Below are 13,661 nucleotides of genomic sequence, written 5' to 3'. Positions count from 1 at the left end.
GGTGCTGGAAAAGCACAGGTCAGGCAGCATCTGAGGAGCAGGAGAATTGATGTTTTGGGCAAAAGCCCTTAAAAAAAATGTGATAATTACACTATAAATAATGATAAAAATAAAAGATCTTTTTCCAGATTTAAGTGAAAGGCTTACATTTCTCAAACCCAGCAAGTGGGTCAGTTCACTGAATCTAAGCATATTATGAAGTTCAACATTTAGCTTTTGTATGTTATTTCTCCATTAATTAGTAGAAAACTCAATGAGACATTTTCAAGCCTGTTATAGCAATGGAAACAATACAGATTAGGCCAAAGGAAAATTTTAAGTTTGCTCAGAATAAATGATTCAAGAATTATTTGTAGAAATGCTTTTCTGAACAAAGATGCATTACTCAAGTTTATCCTGCAGCAGAAATACTAACATAGGAACATATAAAGAAACTACGACATGACTAGGTCACTGAACCCCTCAAAAACACCACAGGAATTATGCCTGCTTTACCATTTGATATAATTGGAACTGATATACCGCTACAACTCCAATTTCCCTTAATCTCAGGTGCTGTCATTCAATTAAATCAAGGTTGTTCTTTATGTTAACTTCATTTACCAGCCGGGGTCCCATAGAACTCATTATCATTCACAGACCTTTGTTTGGCAATCTCAGTTTTAAAATTTTGAACTGACCTCAGCAGATTCGCGATAAGAGCGGCCATCACTTTGACATCAGCCCCGAATTTCCCATTTCAAATTTTAATGTTATACTTCTTTGATCTGAATTCCATTAACAGAAACAGTGGTTTCTTTTTGATCTAACCAACCCCTTTGATCAGCTTAATTAACTTAGCTTTTATTCCCTTAACTTAATAGATCAAGTCTAAGAGAAAATTAAGTCTATACAGCCAATCCTCAAACTTTACACTTTCAGTTCTAGGGTCATTCTGGTAAAATTTGCAGCACCACGCCCATGGCTAATACATCCTAGTACACTGCCCAGAAGTCAAAACATGGTGGACCAGAACCCTGTATAGTTGTAACTTACCTTCTACTATTTATTTTCTAGCTTGAGATAAAGGCCAACATTCCATCAACTTTTTAAAAATTGCTTTATTCACATGTCCCCTAGTTTATACAATTTCTTTATTTGGACCCCTAAATCTGATTTTTAAAAAAAACAGTTCCCATTAAGAAATGGATGGCCTTATTACACTAAACTCTGCCACTTTTTGCCCATCATTTAATCTACCAATCAATGTCACTTTACTGCTTTCTATTCCATCTACATTAAAATGCCCCTTACGTAAGTGCCCCAACCAACTTACATATACAGCTCTCTATTCCTTCCTCCCTAACCAGCGAGAAATCTTCACTAAATCAGTATCCAAAACAGCACGACCATCTCGAAATGTCTTGGTAAGCAAATTTGAGTGTAATGTGACACTGGACTGCAGCACTGATCTGCTAGCTGGGCAAGGCCCCCAAAGGAGTTTTACAGCTGCCTGCTGTGTTATGGGGGGGGGGGGGGGGGCTACATGTAGCAGTGAAATCCAAATATAAAATGGTTCAGTCTTTTGCAATTGCAGAAAACAAAATCTACTTTTATGAGAAAACAACTGGTTACTCCTCCACTCTCAAAAGCAAATAAAAACAACATTCAAGAGTCCAAAGTCACCATAAAAATAAACACCTTTGAGGAATCTATCCACAATATAATGCAGGATTGGGGATCATTTTAATGACTGAAAAGAGGTTTTAACTTTTGAAGTAGGTTTAAATCTATAAGAGGCAATAATTTATATTTACTGTATAACTACAATACAAAAGAAAACCTTATTTCCATTTTGTATCTATTTTAAATCAGTAATATTAATGTCTTCAATCTATCCTCTCATCAATTCAGCAGCTACCACTATTTGCATTACACCCAATTTTCCACATTAAAGTGTTGGCTTAATTTGTCTAATGTTACAATAGTCTGTCAACGCTAATAACCCAGTAGCCTGGTAAGCCTTTTTCTGCACTTCCCAGGCTTTGTAATGATCCTCAGTCACGCTCCCTCTGACCCCATCCAGTGCCACACTGTGGCAATGTGATCTTCCACTCTTGCATTAATACACTTCGGCTTCTTTAGTTATCTTTTCTTGAAGCTTCTGTAGCTCCTGCTTTTTTTCAGCTCATTTTTCACGGTGGCACAGTGGTTAGCACTGCTGTCTCACAGTGCCAAGGACCCGGGTTCAATTCCTACCTCAGGCAACTGTCTCTGTGGAGTCTGCACATTCTCCCCATGTCTGCATGGGTTTCCTCCGGGTGCTCCAGTTTCTTCCCACAGTCCAAAGATGTGCAAGCCAGGTGAATTGGCCATGCTAAATTGCCCATAGTGTTAGGTGAAGGGGTAAATGTAGGGTTGCTCTTCGGAGGGTCGGTGTGGACTTGTTGGGCCGAAAGGCCTGTTTCCACACTAAGTACTCTAATGTAATCTTTCATTTAATTTTGGGCTTTGTCCTTCAGTTTCCGTTCTGGTGGTGCTCTAATTTGTTTCTGTATACAATATCTATTTTTTCTCGTCATGCTTTTATGGCCTACTCAGGCTGGTAGAACAAACCAGTTGCGAGAGATCGCAGTAGAAAGATGACAAGAGATCCAGGGGCACACAATGAAAGACATTCAGCTAATGGAGAAGTCAGAAAACAGTGCTGAGGGGAAATCAGAATACTGGAAGGCAGTGGGAAAAGCAAATACTTCCAGATGGGACTGAGTAGCTGAGGAAATCAAGAAATGAACTGTTGAGCAAGATCCAAGAGGGAAGGCTATTTAAAATGGAATAAATGCTTTAGAAAGACCTTTTTTGGAAGCTGATAGCATCAAAGGATGAGAAAGAGTTGAGTGTTAAAGTAGATGAAAGATGATTATAACACAAGAGGAGGACCCCACAAGGATAGGCAATGAACTGAAAGATAATGTTTTCTTATGGGATAGTGTGAAGTGAAAAGTAGTAGTAGGATACAGATCAAGGTGATGAAATGGTGGAAGAGAAGAGTGCGCAGTAAGCAAAGATGGAAGTAAATCAAAATAAATACAATGCACAATGCAGTATATGATTTTAGTCTTCAGATCCAATAAAGGATAATTATTTACCTTGGAAGGGGGAACAAAGGTTAATAGATTGATTGCTCAGGTGAGAGACCATCCAATGAAGAGATAATATTGAATAGGTGTATTCTAAGAAAAATGAAAGGTGATCTAATTGAAATTGATAAAATAGAATCATAGAGATGTACAGCATGGAAACAGACCTTTCGGTCCAACCCATCCATGCCGACCAGATAGACCAACCCAATCTGGTCCCACCTGCCAGCAGTCGGCCCAAATACCTCCAAAATCTTCCTATTCATATACCCATCTAAATGCCTCTTAAATGTTGCAATTGTACCAGCCTCCTGGGTCAATAACCCCTGAGTTGTTTCCCTGTGGACAGCCTTTAACTAGGGAATACAGTCTATGCAGATTAGTCATTTAGGACTAAGATGAGGAGCCAATTCACATTCAGAGAGGATTGTGAATCTTAAGAACAGTCTAATCTTGGCTGCAGATATTCAACTGTTAAATGCATTCTTGTAATACTACTGCTCTCCATCTGACCTCTTTCAGCTTGACAATTCTGAAATCTGTGCTCCTTTAATTTTCATCTCTCAAATCTTCAAGCTTGCAAAACCACCAGCCACCCAGCTCTGCAATTCACTTCCTGAACCTCTTTGTATCTCTTTCCTCCTTGAAGGTGTTGCTTATAACCAACATCACTGTATATGTCCTTATATCTCCTTAAATTATTGATTTCTCAGCCTGAATGAGTATATAACTTGGGACTTTTGAAGCAGTATGGGGATTTTGAGGCAGCGTGGGAACTTGGTGCAATAGGAAGAGGTAGTTTTTGTTTTCTTTCCAGTTTCATAGCTTAAGGTCTCTTTAGGGGATAAATTGTAGCTCATGATCGGAGGCTCAGCGTAAAAGAAAGTGATATCATAGAAAAAACATAAAGTCACTAGTTGATAATAGCTATAATATGACTATTAAAGATTACTTTCAGATTAAAAGCAAACACAGGAAATATTTACAGGCTACAAACTAAAAGATCAGTATTTAATCGTTAAAAATCCATGTTATAAGATGGATGTTTAATCACTCTAGGATCTCCAGCTCAGCATTGATGAGTTGGAACTCAAGCTTCAAAAACTGTGATACATGAATACATCATAAAGTGGAAAGTAACCTGGATGCCGTGTTTCAGGGGCAGTCATACCCCTTTTTATACAATTTATTCATAGGATCATTAGTTAGGACTAGCTGGAATTTAAAGCAAAATCCTAGATCATCATCTTAGGGTTCTAGATTACCTTCCTCAAATAGAATCAATTAAGTGACTGCATACATTACCCATTGTAATAAAATTATGTAACAGCAAGTGTCGTAATATGTCGGCCTGTGATGATTTACTAGATGAAGTACATAATTTATTCAATTCGTATTTCTAAAAACATATTGACAATGCAGATGTTAATTATGTATAATGTAAATTTTGGCAAATCTGGGAATTTAGAAAAAAATAGCACGAGAGGTGGCCATTTGTTCAACATACCAAATCTAACTTTTTGGAAGAGCTATCCACCATTAATCCTACTCACCCAGTCCTTCCCAAAACGTAGCAACTTCTGACCTCATTAGTGTTGGTCCAAACATGCAAAAATCCATCTGACGTCCAGGAATGACTGCTTCTAACATCACTGTACATGTGACTAAGAGTTCTAGCAAAATCAGAATTAAGGGAAAACTGAAAAGGTTGTTATAGGTCAATAATCTCAGCTCCAGAATATCACTACAAGAGTTTCTCAGGGTAGTACTTCATGCTCAACCACCTTCAGCAATGCTCTTCCTTCTATCCCAAAGTCAGAAGTGGAAATGTTCACTACTGGGGACAACGTGCATAATGTTCAGCAACATTTGAGAATCCGCAGATTGTCCATTAACAATCGCAGCAAGACCTGAACAATATCTGGGCTTAGGTTGATAAGCGTCAAGTAATATTTACACCATACAAGGGCCAGGCATGACAATCTCTAACATGAGGGAATTAATTATGCCCTCTTGACATTCTATGGGGATTACTAATGATTAGAAACAGAATTGGAACAGACAATAGTACTGTGGCTATAATAACCGGTCAGAGACGAGGGAATTCTGCAGCAAAACACCTGACTCCCCAAAGCTGGTCCACGAACTACTGGGCACAAGTCACGAGTATGATGGAATACTCCCCACTTGACTGGATAAGTGAAGCTCCAACAATATTTTAAAAGCTTGACAATTCAGGAAAAGCGCAATGCTTGTTCAGTATCACATCCAAACATTCAATCCATCTATGGACTACTTTCTAAACGGTGAGAAATTCGTAAAGCCAAAGTACAAAGGGATCTGGGAGTGCTAGTCGAGGATTCTCTAAAGGTAAACATGCAGGTTGAGTCCGTGATTAAGAAAGCGAATGCAATGTTGTCATTTATCTCAAGAGGGTTGGAATATAAAAGCAGCGATGTGCTACTGAGACTTTATAAAGCTCTAGTTAGGCCCCATTTGGAGTACTGTGTCCAGTTTTGGTCCCCACACCTCAGGAAGGACATACTGGCACTGGAGCGTGTCCAGCGGAGATTCACACGGATGATGCCTGGAATGATAGGTCTAACATACGAGGAACGGCTGAGGATCCTGGGATGGTATTCATTGGAGTTTAGAAGATTAAAGGGAGATCTAATAGAAACTTGCAAGATAACACATGGCTTGGAAAGGGTGGATGCTAGGAAATTGTTTCCGTTGGTGAGGAGACTAGGACCCGTGGACACAGCCTTAGAATTAGAGGGGGTAAATTCAGAACAGAAATGCAGAGACATTTCTTCAGCCAGTGTGGTGGGCCTGTGGAATTCATTGCCACAGAGTGCAGTGGAAGCCGGGACACTAAGTGTCTTCAAGGCAGAAATTGATAGATTCTTGTTGTCTCGGGGAATTAACGGCTACGGGGAGAATGCAGGTAAGTGGAGTTGAAATGCCAATCAGCCATGATTGAATGGCGGAGTGGACTCGATGGGCCGAATGGCCTTACTTCCACTCCTATGTCTTATGGTCTTATTACTGATGAAGTAGCAGCAGTGTGTACTATCTGTACAATGCACCAGAGAAATTCAACAAAGCTCTGAGACAGCACCTTCCAAACCCATGAGAACGATCATTGACAAGGTCAAAGGCAGCAGACACACGGGAACACCAGCACCTGGAAATTCCTTGCTAAGTCACTCAACATCATGACTTGAAAACATTGCTGTTCGTTCACTGCTATTGGGTCAAAATCCAGGAAATACCCCCCAAAAACAAATGTGCGTACCTACACCAATTGGTTGCATCAGTTCAAAATACAAGTCACCATTACCTTATTAACAGTAATGAGGATGGGCAAAGGATACTGACTCAGCCACTGAAGGCCACATCATCATGAATGTGTATTTTTTAAAAAAATATTATTTCCATACAAGGGATAAAGATCATACAAAAATAATCAGTAATCTCCAACTTAAGTTTAACTTATTTAAATCCTGCAACAAGTGATGAAGGTTTCTATGGAATCTTCATCGGAGAACTTAAAATGAATACACTGTACCTTAGCTTTGGCCTTGATATCCTTGTTAACCTACTTTTGACAAAAGTAATTGAATATTAAAAACCATTGGAGTAATGAACCATACTACAAAAACCAAACTTCCTGTTAACATAGGGAGAGTTTGGCGGGCTGGCAGTAGAGAAAAAAAATTACTTGCAACTATTAACAACTGTGAATTAGTAAACCTGAAAATGACCCTTTGATTTTTTTTCCTTCTAATATTATAGATAACAGTTGGTTAAATATATGAAGATGAATTCCCATTATCAATTGAATACATTGACATTTTGAATTAAAGAATATTTACAGCAACGTTTTGGTTCTACCTCAGTCTGTGCCTTTGCATCACCATTTCTGGCTTTTTCCTCTTGTTCCTCTATGTATTCTCTCTCATTCAACATTTTTGCTGCAAATAAAAATATAACAAAGGAAACTATTAAGCCTAGCATAATTTTTTTAAACTCAATTGAGTTTTACTAATGAAATGTAATGGAATAGCTCAATAAGACAGTCACAGAAGTCATGCTATGCTCAAATAAAACATTTATCACAAATTAATCATTCAGAAAACAAATGGTACACCAAATAAATAATTTTAAAACAGCATGACATTTGGATAATAGCAGATTTGACATCCTCTTTCCTTATTTCCAACTATCCTAAAATTTACAGCTAAAGATCCAACCCTGATACAAACACTGTGGTAACATTTCACTACATTATTCAAATTGATTAGGTATATGTGCACTCCATACACTCTTCTTATCCAGTATGTAGAAATGCCAACAGGAGAGGGGACACTGCTGAATCCAGTAATCAGACACGAGGAATAATCAAAGAGGTATATATTTGCCATAGTGATCAAACATAGTAAGCTTTTAGGATAAAGATTGAGAAAGACACAGTAAAACATAAAGCAAACTATTTAATGGGGAAAAACTAATAGGTAAGAACTGAGCTAAGAAAAATAAACTGGAAAGGTACTCAAAGAAATAAGATGTTTAGAAACTAAATACACTGCATTAAAAAGATCAAGCTCAACATTAAAATTACATTATAGATGATTAAAGAAGTAAAAAGTTTACTTTAAGCATACTGGCAAATGAATAGATGACAAGAAAATGGAAATGGGAGTGTCAGGAAACAGGCCAAAACAGCTTGAAAGATAAACATAAATTTAAAGATTAAAGTACTAAAAAGAAACAAGAAAACATTCTTTAACCATACAGAAAATAGCCAGGATTTGTATATGCCCACTGGGGAAAATGAATGACAGGCAATAACAGAAAAATGGCAAAAATATGACATTATTACTTTATCGAATATGCAGGGCATGACATTAAGAGATTAAAAATTAATAATGTTTGATTTCCAAAAAGAGTGATAACTAAAACTATTCAAGTCCCTGGAGAAAACAGGCATTACTATACATAATACTATCCAAGTATGGGGCCAGAAGACTAGCTTCCATTTAACATTATATTTGGAAAAGGAGTTTGGATAAACCCAAGAAATATAGACTGACTGGCTGGCTTAGTGCAGGTAAGATAATGGAATGCTTATTAAAAATATAATGTAAAAACATCTCAAAAATAAAAATATAATAAACATGCCCATATGGATTTCAAAAGGACAAGTTCATGCGTAATCAACCTCACTGAACTTTGGTGAAGAATGTTCACCTGAGTTCCTGTTTCGCTTTCTCAGCAGCTATCCTACTTTTATGAATTCTAGATCCATTAACTATTTCAAGTGGAAACATCTCTACTTCTAGTCTAACAATTCCTTTCATCTTTTAAACAGCTTGAGTAGACCGCATTTAAGTCTTCTTTCTTCTAAAAACTACAATACCAGTCTCTTCAGACTGTCGTGCTAATTAGTTCTGGTACCATTCTAGTAAATCTTTCTTGTACCTCTTAAGAACTAGTTGGAATAGCCAGCATGTGGCTGTTGCTTTCCCTTAGGATAGATATAATAGGAAGGAAGGAATAGAAGGCTAGGGTTAGCAAACAATAAGAAAAGACTCATGTACAGCATAAACACGGTCATAAACCTGGAGGGCCAAATGGCTGATTTCAATACTGAGAATATCATAGCATACTGCTTAACAGCAAGTGTTGGCATGCTGTTCACAAGAATTTCATAACTTAACCAATTCTGCAATTTATGATGACACTGTGTAGTTCCCCAAACTAAAAATAGCACAAACACATTTAACGAGTGTAATATTAAAAGATTAAATAGGATTCGCTCTCTGGACATTAATATAATGTTAAAAGGTTAAACTACACAGTGTACATTCTGGAAGTGGGTAGGGATGATAGTCAGGCAAGAATGCGAATGACCCCCCACTCCAATTAGACAGTCATCTGCTCCCCCATTAACAAATTAAACCATCATTCCATCTCTTCCTTCAGAAATGCTTTCTAGCCATCTGCTGAAACTAGGTATGTCGCACCTGCATTGTCTTGTGGCATCATGGAGTCAGGAAATCATCTGCATAACGATTCTCCAGGATTAGGATATTAGTATTCCCATTATCTTAGAGGATGATCTCATCCTACCATTGTACCTGGGGTAACATGTGACTGAGTGACTGGGTGTTGTTTGAGTGGCATATGACTATGGGGGAGTAGCCAGAGTATCTGTCAGTATGGCCAACTGACCTGTATAAAGAGGATGTGGTTTCTTTATTCAGTGCCTCACTTTGACTCAACTTCACATGCTGGTGAAGAGGGTCAAAGGGGGTTACCTAGCTTGTACAAGCTTTAATAAGCTTTAACTGTTTGCAGATGTTGGTGTGTGAGAATTGCATCTTGTGTATAAAACCTCAGGAAAAGAAACTAACAGTTTCATGTCTGGCTTTTAACAACTCTCCAGCTAGTGCTCTTCCTAGTTGAAGAAGGGCTTTTGCCTGAAACGTCAATTCTCCTGATCCTCGGATGCTGTCTGACCTGTAGTGCTTTTCTAGCACCACACTCTCAGTTTAATCTCCAGCACCTGCAGTCCTCACTTTCACCTAGCTACTGATCATGCCAAACTCCAACTATTCTTTCCATATTAAAATTAATATTGATTACACCTTTACGTATTTGACCTCTATACCTCAGTCTTCCTTTATTCCTATTTTGAATGAATGATGAATTTGTAACTCGACAAGAACTGTTATATCAACCACAATTTTGTAGTTAAAAACAGAACCAAATAGCAGTCTCATTCTTTTGCTATAAAAGCAAAGTCTGTAAAAGGGATAGCAGTAAAACAGCATCAACATTACTTCATATATGGAATTGCTCACAGTTTAGTGAACGAATTGGACATGTTTCATTGTCTGAGTCATTTGGCTGGAATCCCTACATAACCTGAAGAGAAACAAGTGCCATGAAACTGTACAGGCAAGAATGAACTTGAATTGCAATCTTTCCTCTCCCCAGCCAAGCCATTCGAAGAGTAAAGAGAATTAATAGCAAACCCATATAGAGGCAATATTCATTAGTATATGGAAATGGAGTGGTCTCAATTTTATTAGTATAAAGAAAGGCTTGCACTTATGCAGTGCTTTTCATGACCACTGGATGTCTCAAAGCACTTTACTGGCAACGGACTTTTTTTGTTTTGAAGTGCAGTCACTGTTGAAAATTGACACTTAATGGGAAGACAATGGTTTAGTAGTATTATTGATGGACTATTAATCTAGAGACTCCGGTAATGTTCTGGGGGCCTGGGTTCAAATTCTAATCTGGAATTAAGAACAATTGTTGGTTGTCAGGAAAATTCCCTTCATGTGACTCCAGATCCACAGCAATGTGGTCGACTCTTAACTACCCTCTGGGCAATTAGGGATGGGCGATAAATGCTGGCCTAGCCAGCGACACCTACATCCCGTGAATGAATTAAAAAAAACTTGGTAGCCACTTTTCACAGAAATTGGCAACATGACAGTTTCCAGCCAACTGTTTCTGCAATGTTGATTGCAGGGTAACTACTTATCAGGACACCAGGAAATAACTCATTTGCTCGACTACAAAACAGTGCAATGGAATCTGTCAGCTTCACCTGAAAGGGCAGGCAGATCCTTGGCTTAAAAGCTACACAAAAGACAGCATTTTCAGTCCGAATCATACCCTGAATGGAGCAAAGGAATGTCAGAACTGATTTTATTTTTGTTGCGGGTAAATCGACAAATTTGAATGGGCTATGATGTATGGATTTGCAGTTGGGCTAAGGAAACTAAGGCAGAATTAGGGAAAAAAAGTAATTAAAATTGTTAAAATTTAGAATTTTAAAAATGTTAGGATGTGGATGTCATTGGCTGGCCAACAATTACTGCCCATCTCTGCTTGCCCTTGAGAATGCAGTGGTGAGCTGTCTTCTTGAAGCACTGCAGTTCACAGGCTGTGGATTGATCCACAATGCCCTTAGGCAGGGATTTCCAGGATTTTGACCCAGCAACAGTAAAGGAAGAGTAATATGTTTCTGAATCAGATTGGTGAATGGCTTGAAGGCAAACTTGGAGGTGGTGGTATTCTCATGTATCTGCTGTCCTTGTCCTTTTAGAACAAAGAACAAAGAAAATTTACAGCCCAGAAACAGGCCCATCGGCTCTCCAAGCCTAAACCGATCCAAATGTACTGTTTAAACCTGTCTGTCAATTCCTAAGCATCTCTATCCCTCTGCTCCCCACCTACTCATGTGTCTGCCCAGATGCACCTTAAATGAATCTACTGTGCCTCCCTCTACCACCTCTGCTGGCAACGCATTCCAAACGCCCACCACTCTGTGAAGTACTTGCTGTGTGTATCACCCCTAAACTTTCCACCTCTCACCTTGAAAGCGTGACCTCTCAATATGGAATCCTTCACCCTGGGAAAAAGTTGGACTCTATCCACCCTGTTTATACCCTTCATGATTTTGTAAACCTCAATCAGGTCCCCCTTCAATCTCCTTTTTACTAAAAAAAAATAAACCTAACCTACTCAACCTCTCTTCATAGCGAGCACTTTCCATACCAGGCAACATTCTCGTAAACCTTCTCTGCACCTTCTGCAAAGCGTCCACATCCTTTTGGTAATGTGGCCACCAGAACGGTACACTGTATTCTAAATGCGGCTGAACCAATGTCTTGTACAATTTTAACATTACTTGCCAGCTCTTATACTCAATACCCTGTCCAATGAAGGCAAGTATACTATATGCCTTCTTGACCACTCAATCCACCTGTGCAGCAACCTTCAGGGTACAATGGACCTGCACTCCCAGATCTTTTCCCAAGGCTCTTCCATTCATTGTATAATTCGCTTTAGAATTAGTCTTGCCAAATGCATCACCTCATTTCTCTGGATTGAAAACCATCTGCCACTTTTCCACCAATTCTCCAATCTACCTACATCCTCCTGTATTCTCTGGCAGTCCCTTATGCTTTCTGATACTCCACCAATCTTCGTGCCATCTGCAAACTTACTGATCATACCAACAGTGGCCTCTTCTAGATCATTTATGTATAATACAAACAACAGTGGCTCCAATACTGACCCCTGTGGAACACCACTGGTCACCTTTCTCCATTTCGAGAAACTTCCTTCAACTACTACTGTCTCCTGTTGCTCAACCAGTTCTTTATCCACCGAGCTAGAACACCCTGCACACCATACGACTTCACTTTCTCCATTAGTCTACCACTGAGAACCTTATCAAATGCCTTACTAAAGTCCATGCATATGATATCAATAGCCCTAGCTTCATCTATCAACTTGGTCACTTCTATCTCGAATCTCAACATTCATCATGCTCCTGTCAGTGAACACTGATGCAAAGTAATCATTCAGAATCTCACCCATTCTCTCAGGTTCGACATACAGCCTTCCTTCATTATCCTTTAGTGGACCAATCCTTTCTCTAGTTATCCCGCTTGCTTCTTATAAGAATAAAATGCTTTGGGATTCTCCTTAATTCTGCTTGCTAAAGCTATTTCATGACCCCTTTTAGTCTGCTTGATTCCTTGTTAAAGACTTGTCCTACTCTTCTGATATTCTTCCAGGGCCCGTTCTGTTCTTAGCTGCCTAGACCTTACGTACGCTTCCCTTTTCCTCTTGGCTAGTCATACAATTTCTCCTGTCATCTACGGTTCACAAATCTCGCCCTTCCTTTCCTTTGCCTTCAACGTGACATGCCTATCCTGCACTATCTTTAACCTATATTTGAAAGCCTCCCACATCTCAAATGTGGACTTCCTTCAAATAGGTGCGTTCAAAGTTTGAGAGAAGATTTGTAGCTCGGGTGCTTGTTGTTGTGGTTCTGTTCGCTGAGCTGGGAATTTGTGTTGCAGACGTTTCGTCCCCTGTCTAGGTGACATCCTCAGTGCTTGGGAGCCTCCTGTGAAGTGCTTCTGTGTTGTTTCCTCTGGCATTTATAGTGGTTTGTCTCTGCCACTTCCGGTTATCAGTTCCAGCTGTCCACTGCAGTGGCCGGTATATTGGGTCCAGGTCGATGTGTTTATTGATAGAATCTGTGGATAAGTGCCATGCCTCTAAGAATTCCCTGGCTGTTCTCTGTTTGGCTTGTCCTATAATAGTAGTGTTGTCCCAGTCGAACTCATGTTGCTTATCATCTGTGTGTGGCTACTAAGGATAGCTGGGCATGTCATTTCGTGGCTAGTTGGTGTTCATGGATCCAGATCATTAGCTGTCTTCCTGTTTGTCCTATGTAGTGTTTTGTGGAGTCCTTGCATGGGATTTTGTACACTACATTGGTTTTGCTCATGCTGGGTATCGGGTCCTTCGTCCTGGTGAGTTGTCCGAGTGGCTGTTGGTTTGTGTGCTGTTATGAGTCCTGGTGGTCGTAGCAGTCTGGCTGTCAGTTCAGAAATGTTCTTGATGTATGATTACGTGGCTTGTCCTTTGGCTTGTGGCATGTCCTCATTCCGTTGTCTTTCCCTTAGGCATCTGCTGATGAAATTGCGGGGGTATCGGTTT

The 13,661-nt window shown here is 39.3% G+C and overlaps 1 protein-coding gene across 1 annotated transcript in view; it reads right to left on the bottom strand.

The window, feature by feature from the left end:
- Nucleotides 1–13,661, bottom strand: part of wfs1b (Wolfram syndrome 1b (wolframin)) — a 37,050-nt gene that overhangs the window by 17,782 nt on the left and 5,607 nt on the right. The window contains exon 2 of the mRNA XM_072584043.1: nt 7,017–7,096. Within this exon, the coding sequence (XP_072440144.1) occupies nt 7,017–7,096 (80 nt within the window). The remainder of the gene's footprint in view (nt 1–7,016; nt 7,097–13,661) is intronic.

This window comes from Chiloscyllium punctatum, chromosome 14, assembly GCF_047496795.1.
Source record: "Chiloscyllium punctatum isolate Juve2018m chromosome 14, sChiPun1.3, whole genome shotgun sequence".
Taxonomy (NCBI): domain Eukaryota; kingdom Metazoa; phylum Chordata; class Chondrichthyes; order Orectolobiformes; family Hemiscylliidae; genus Chiloscyllium; species Chiloscyllium punctatum.
This window is presented reverse-complemented; position numbering and strand designations above follow the sequence as displayed.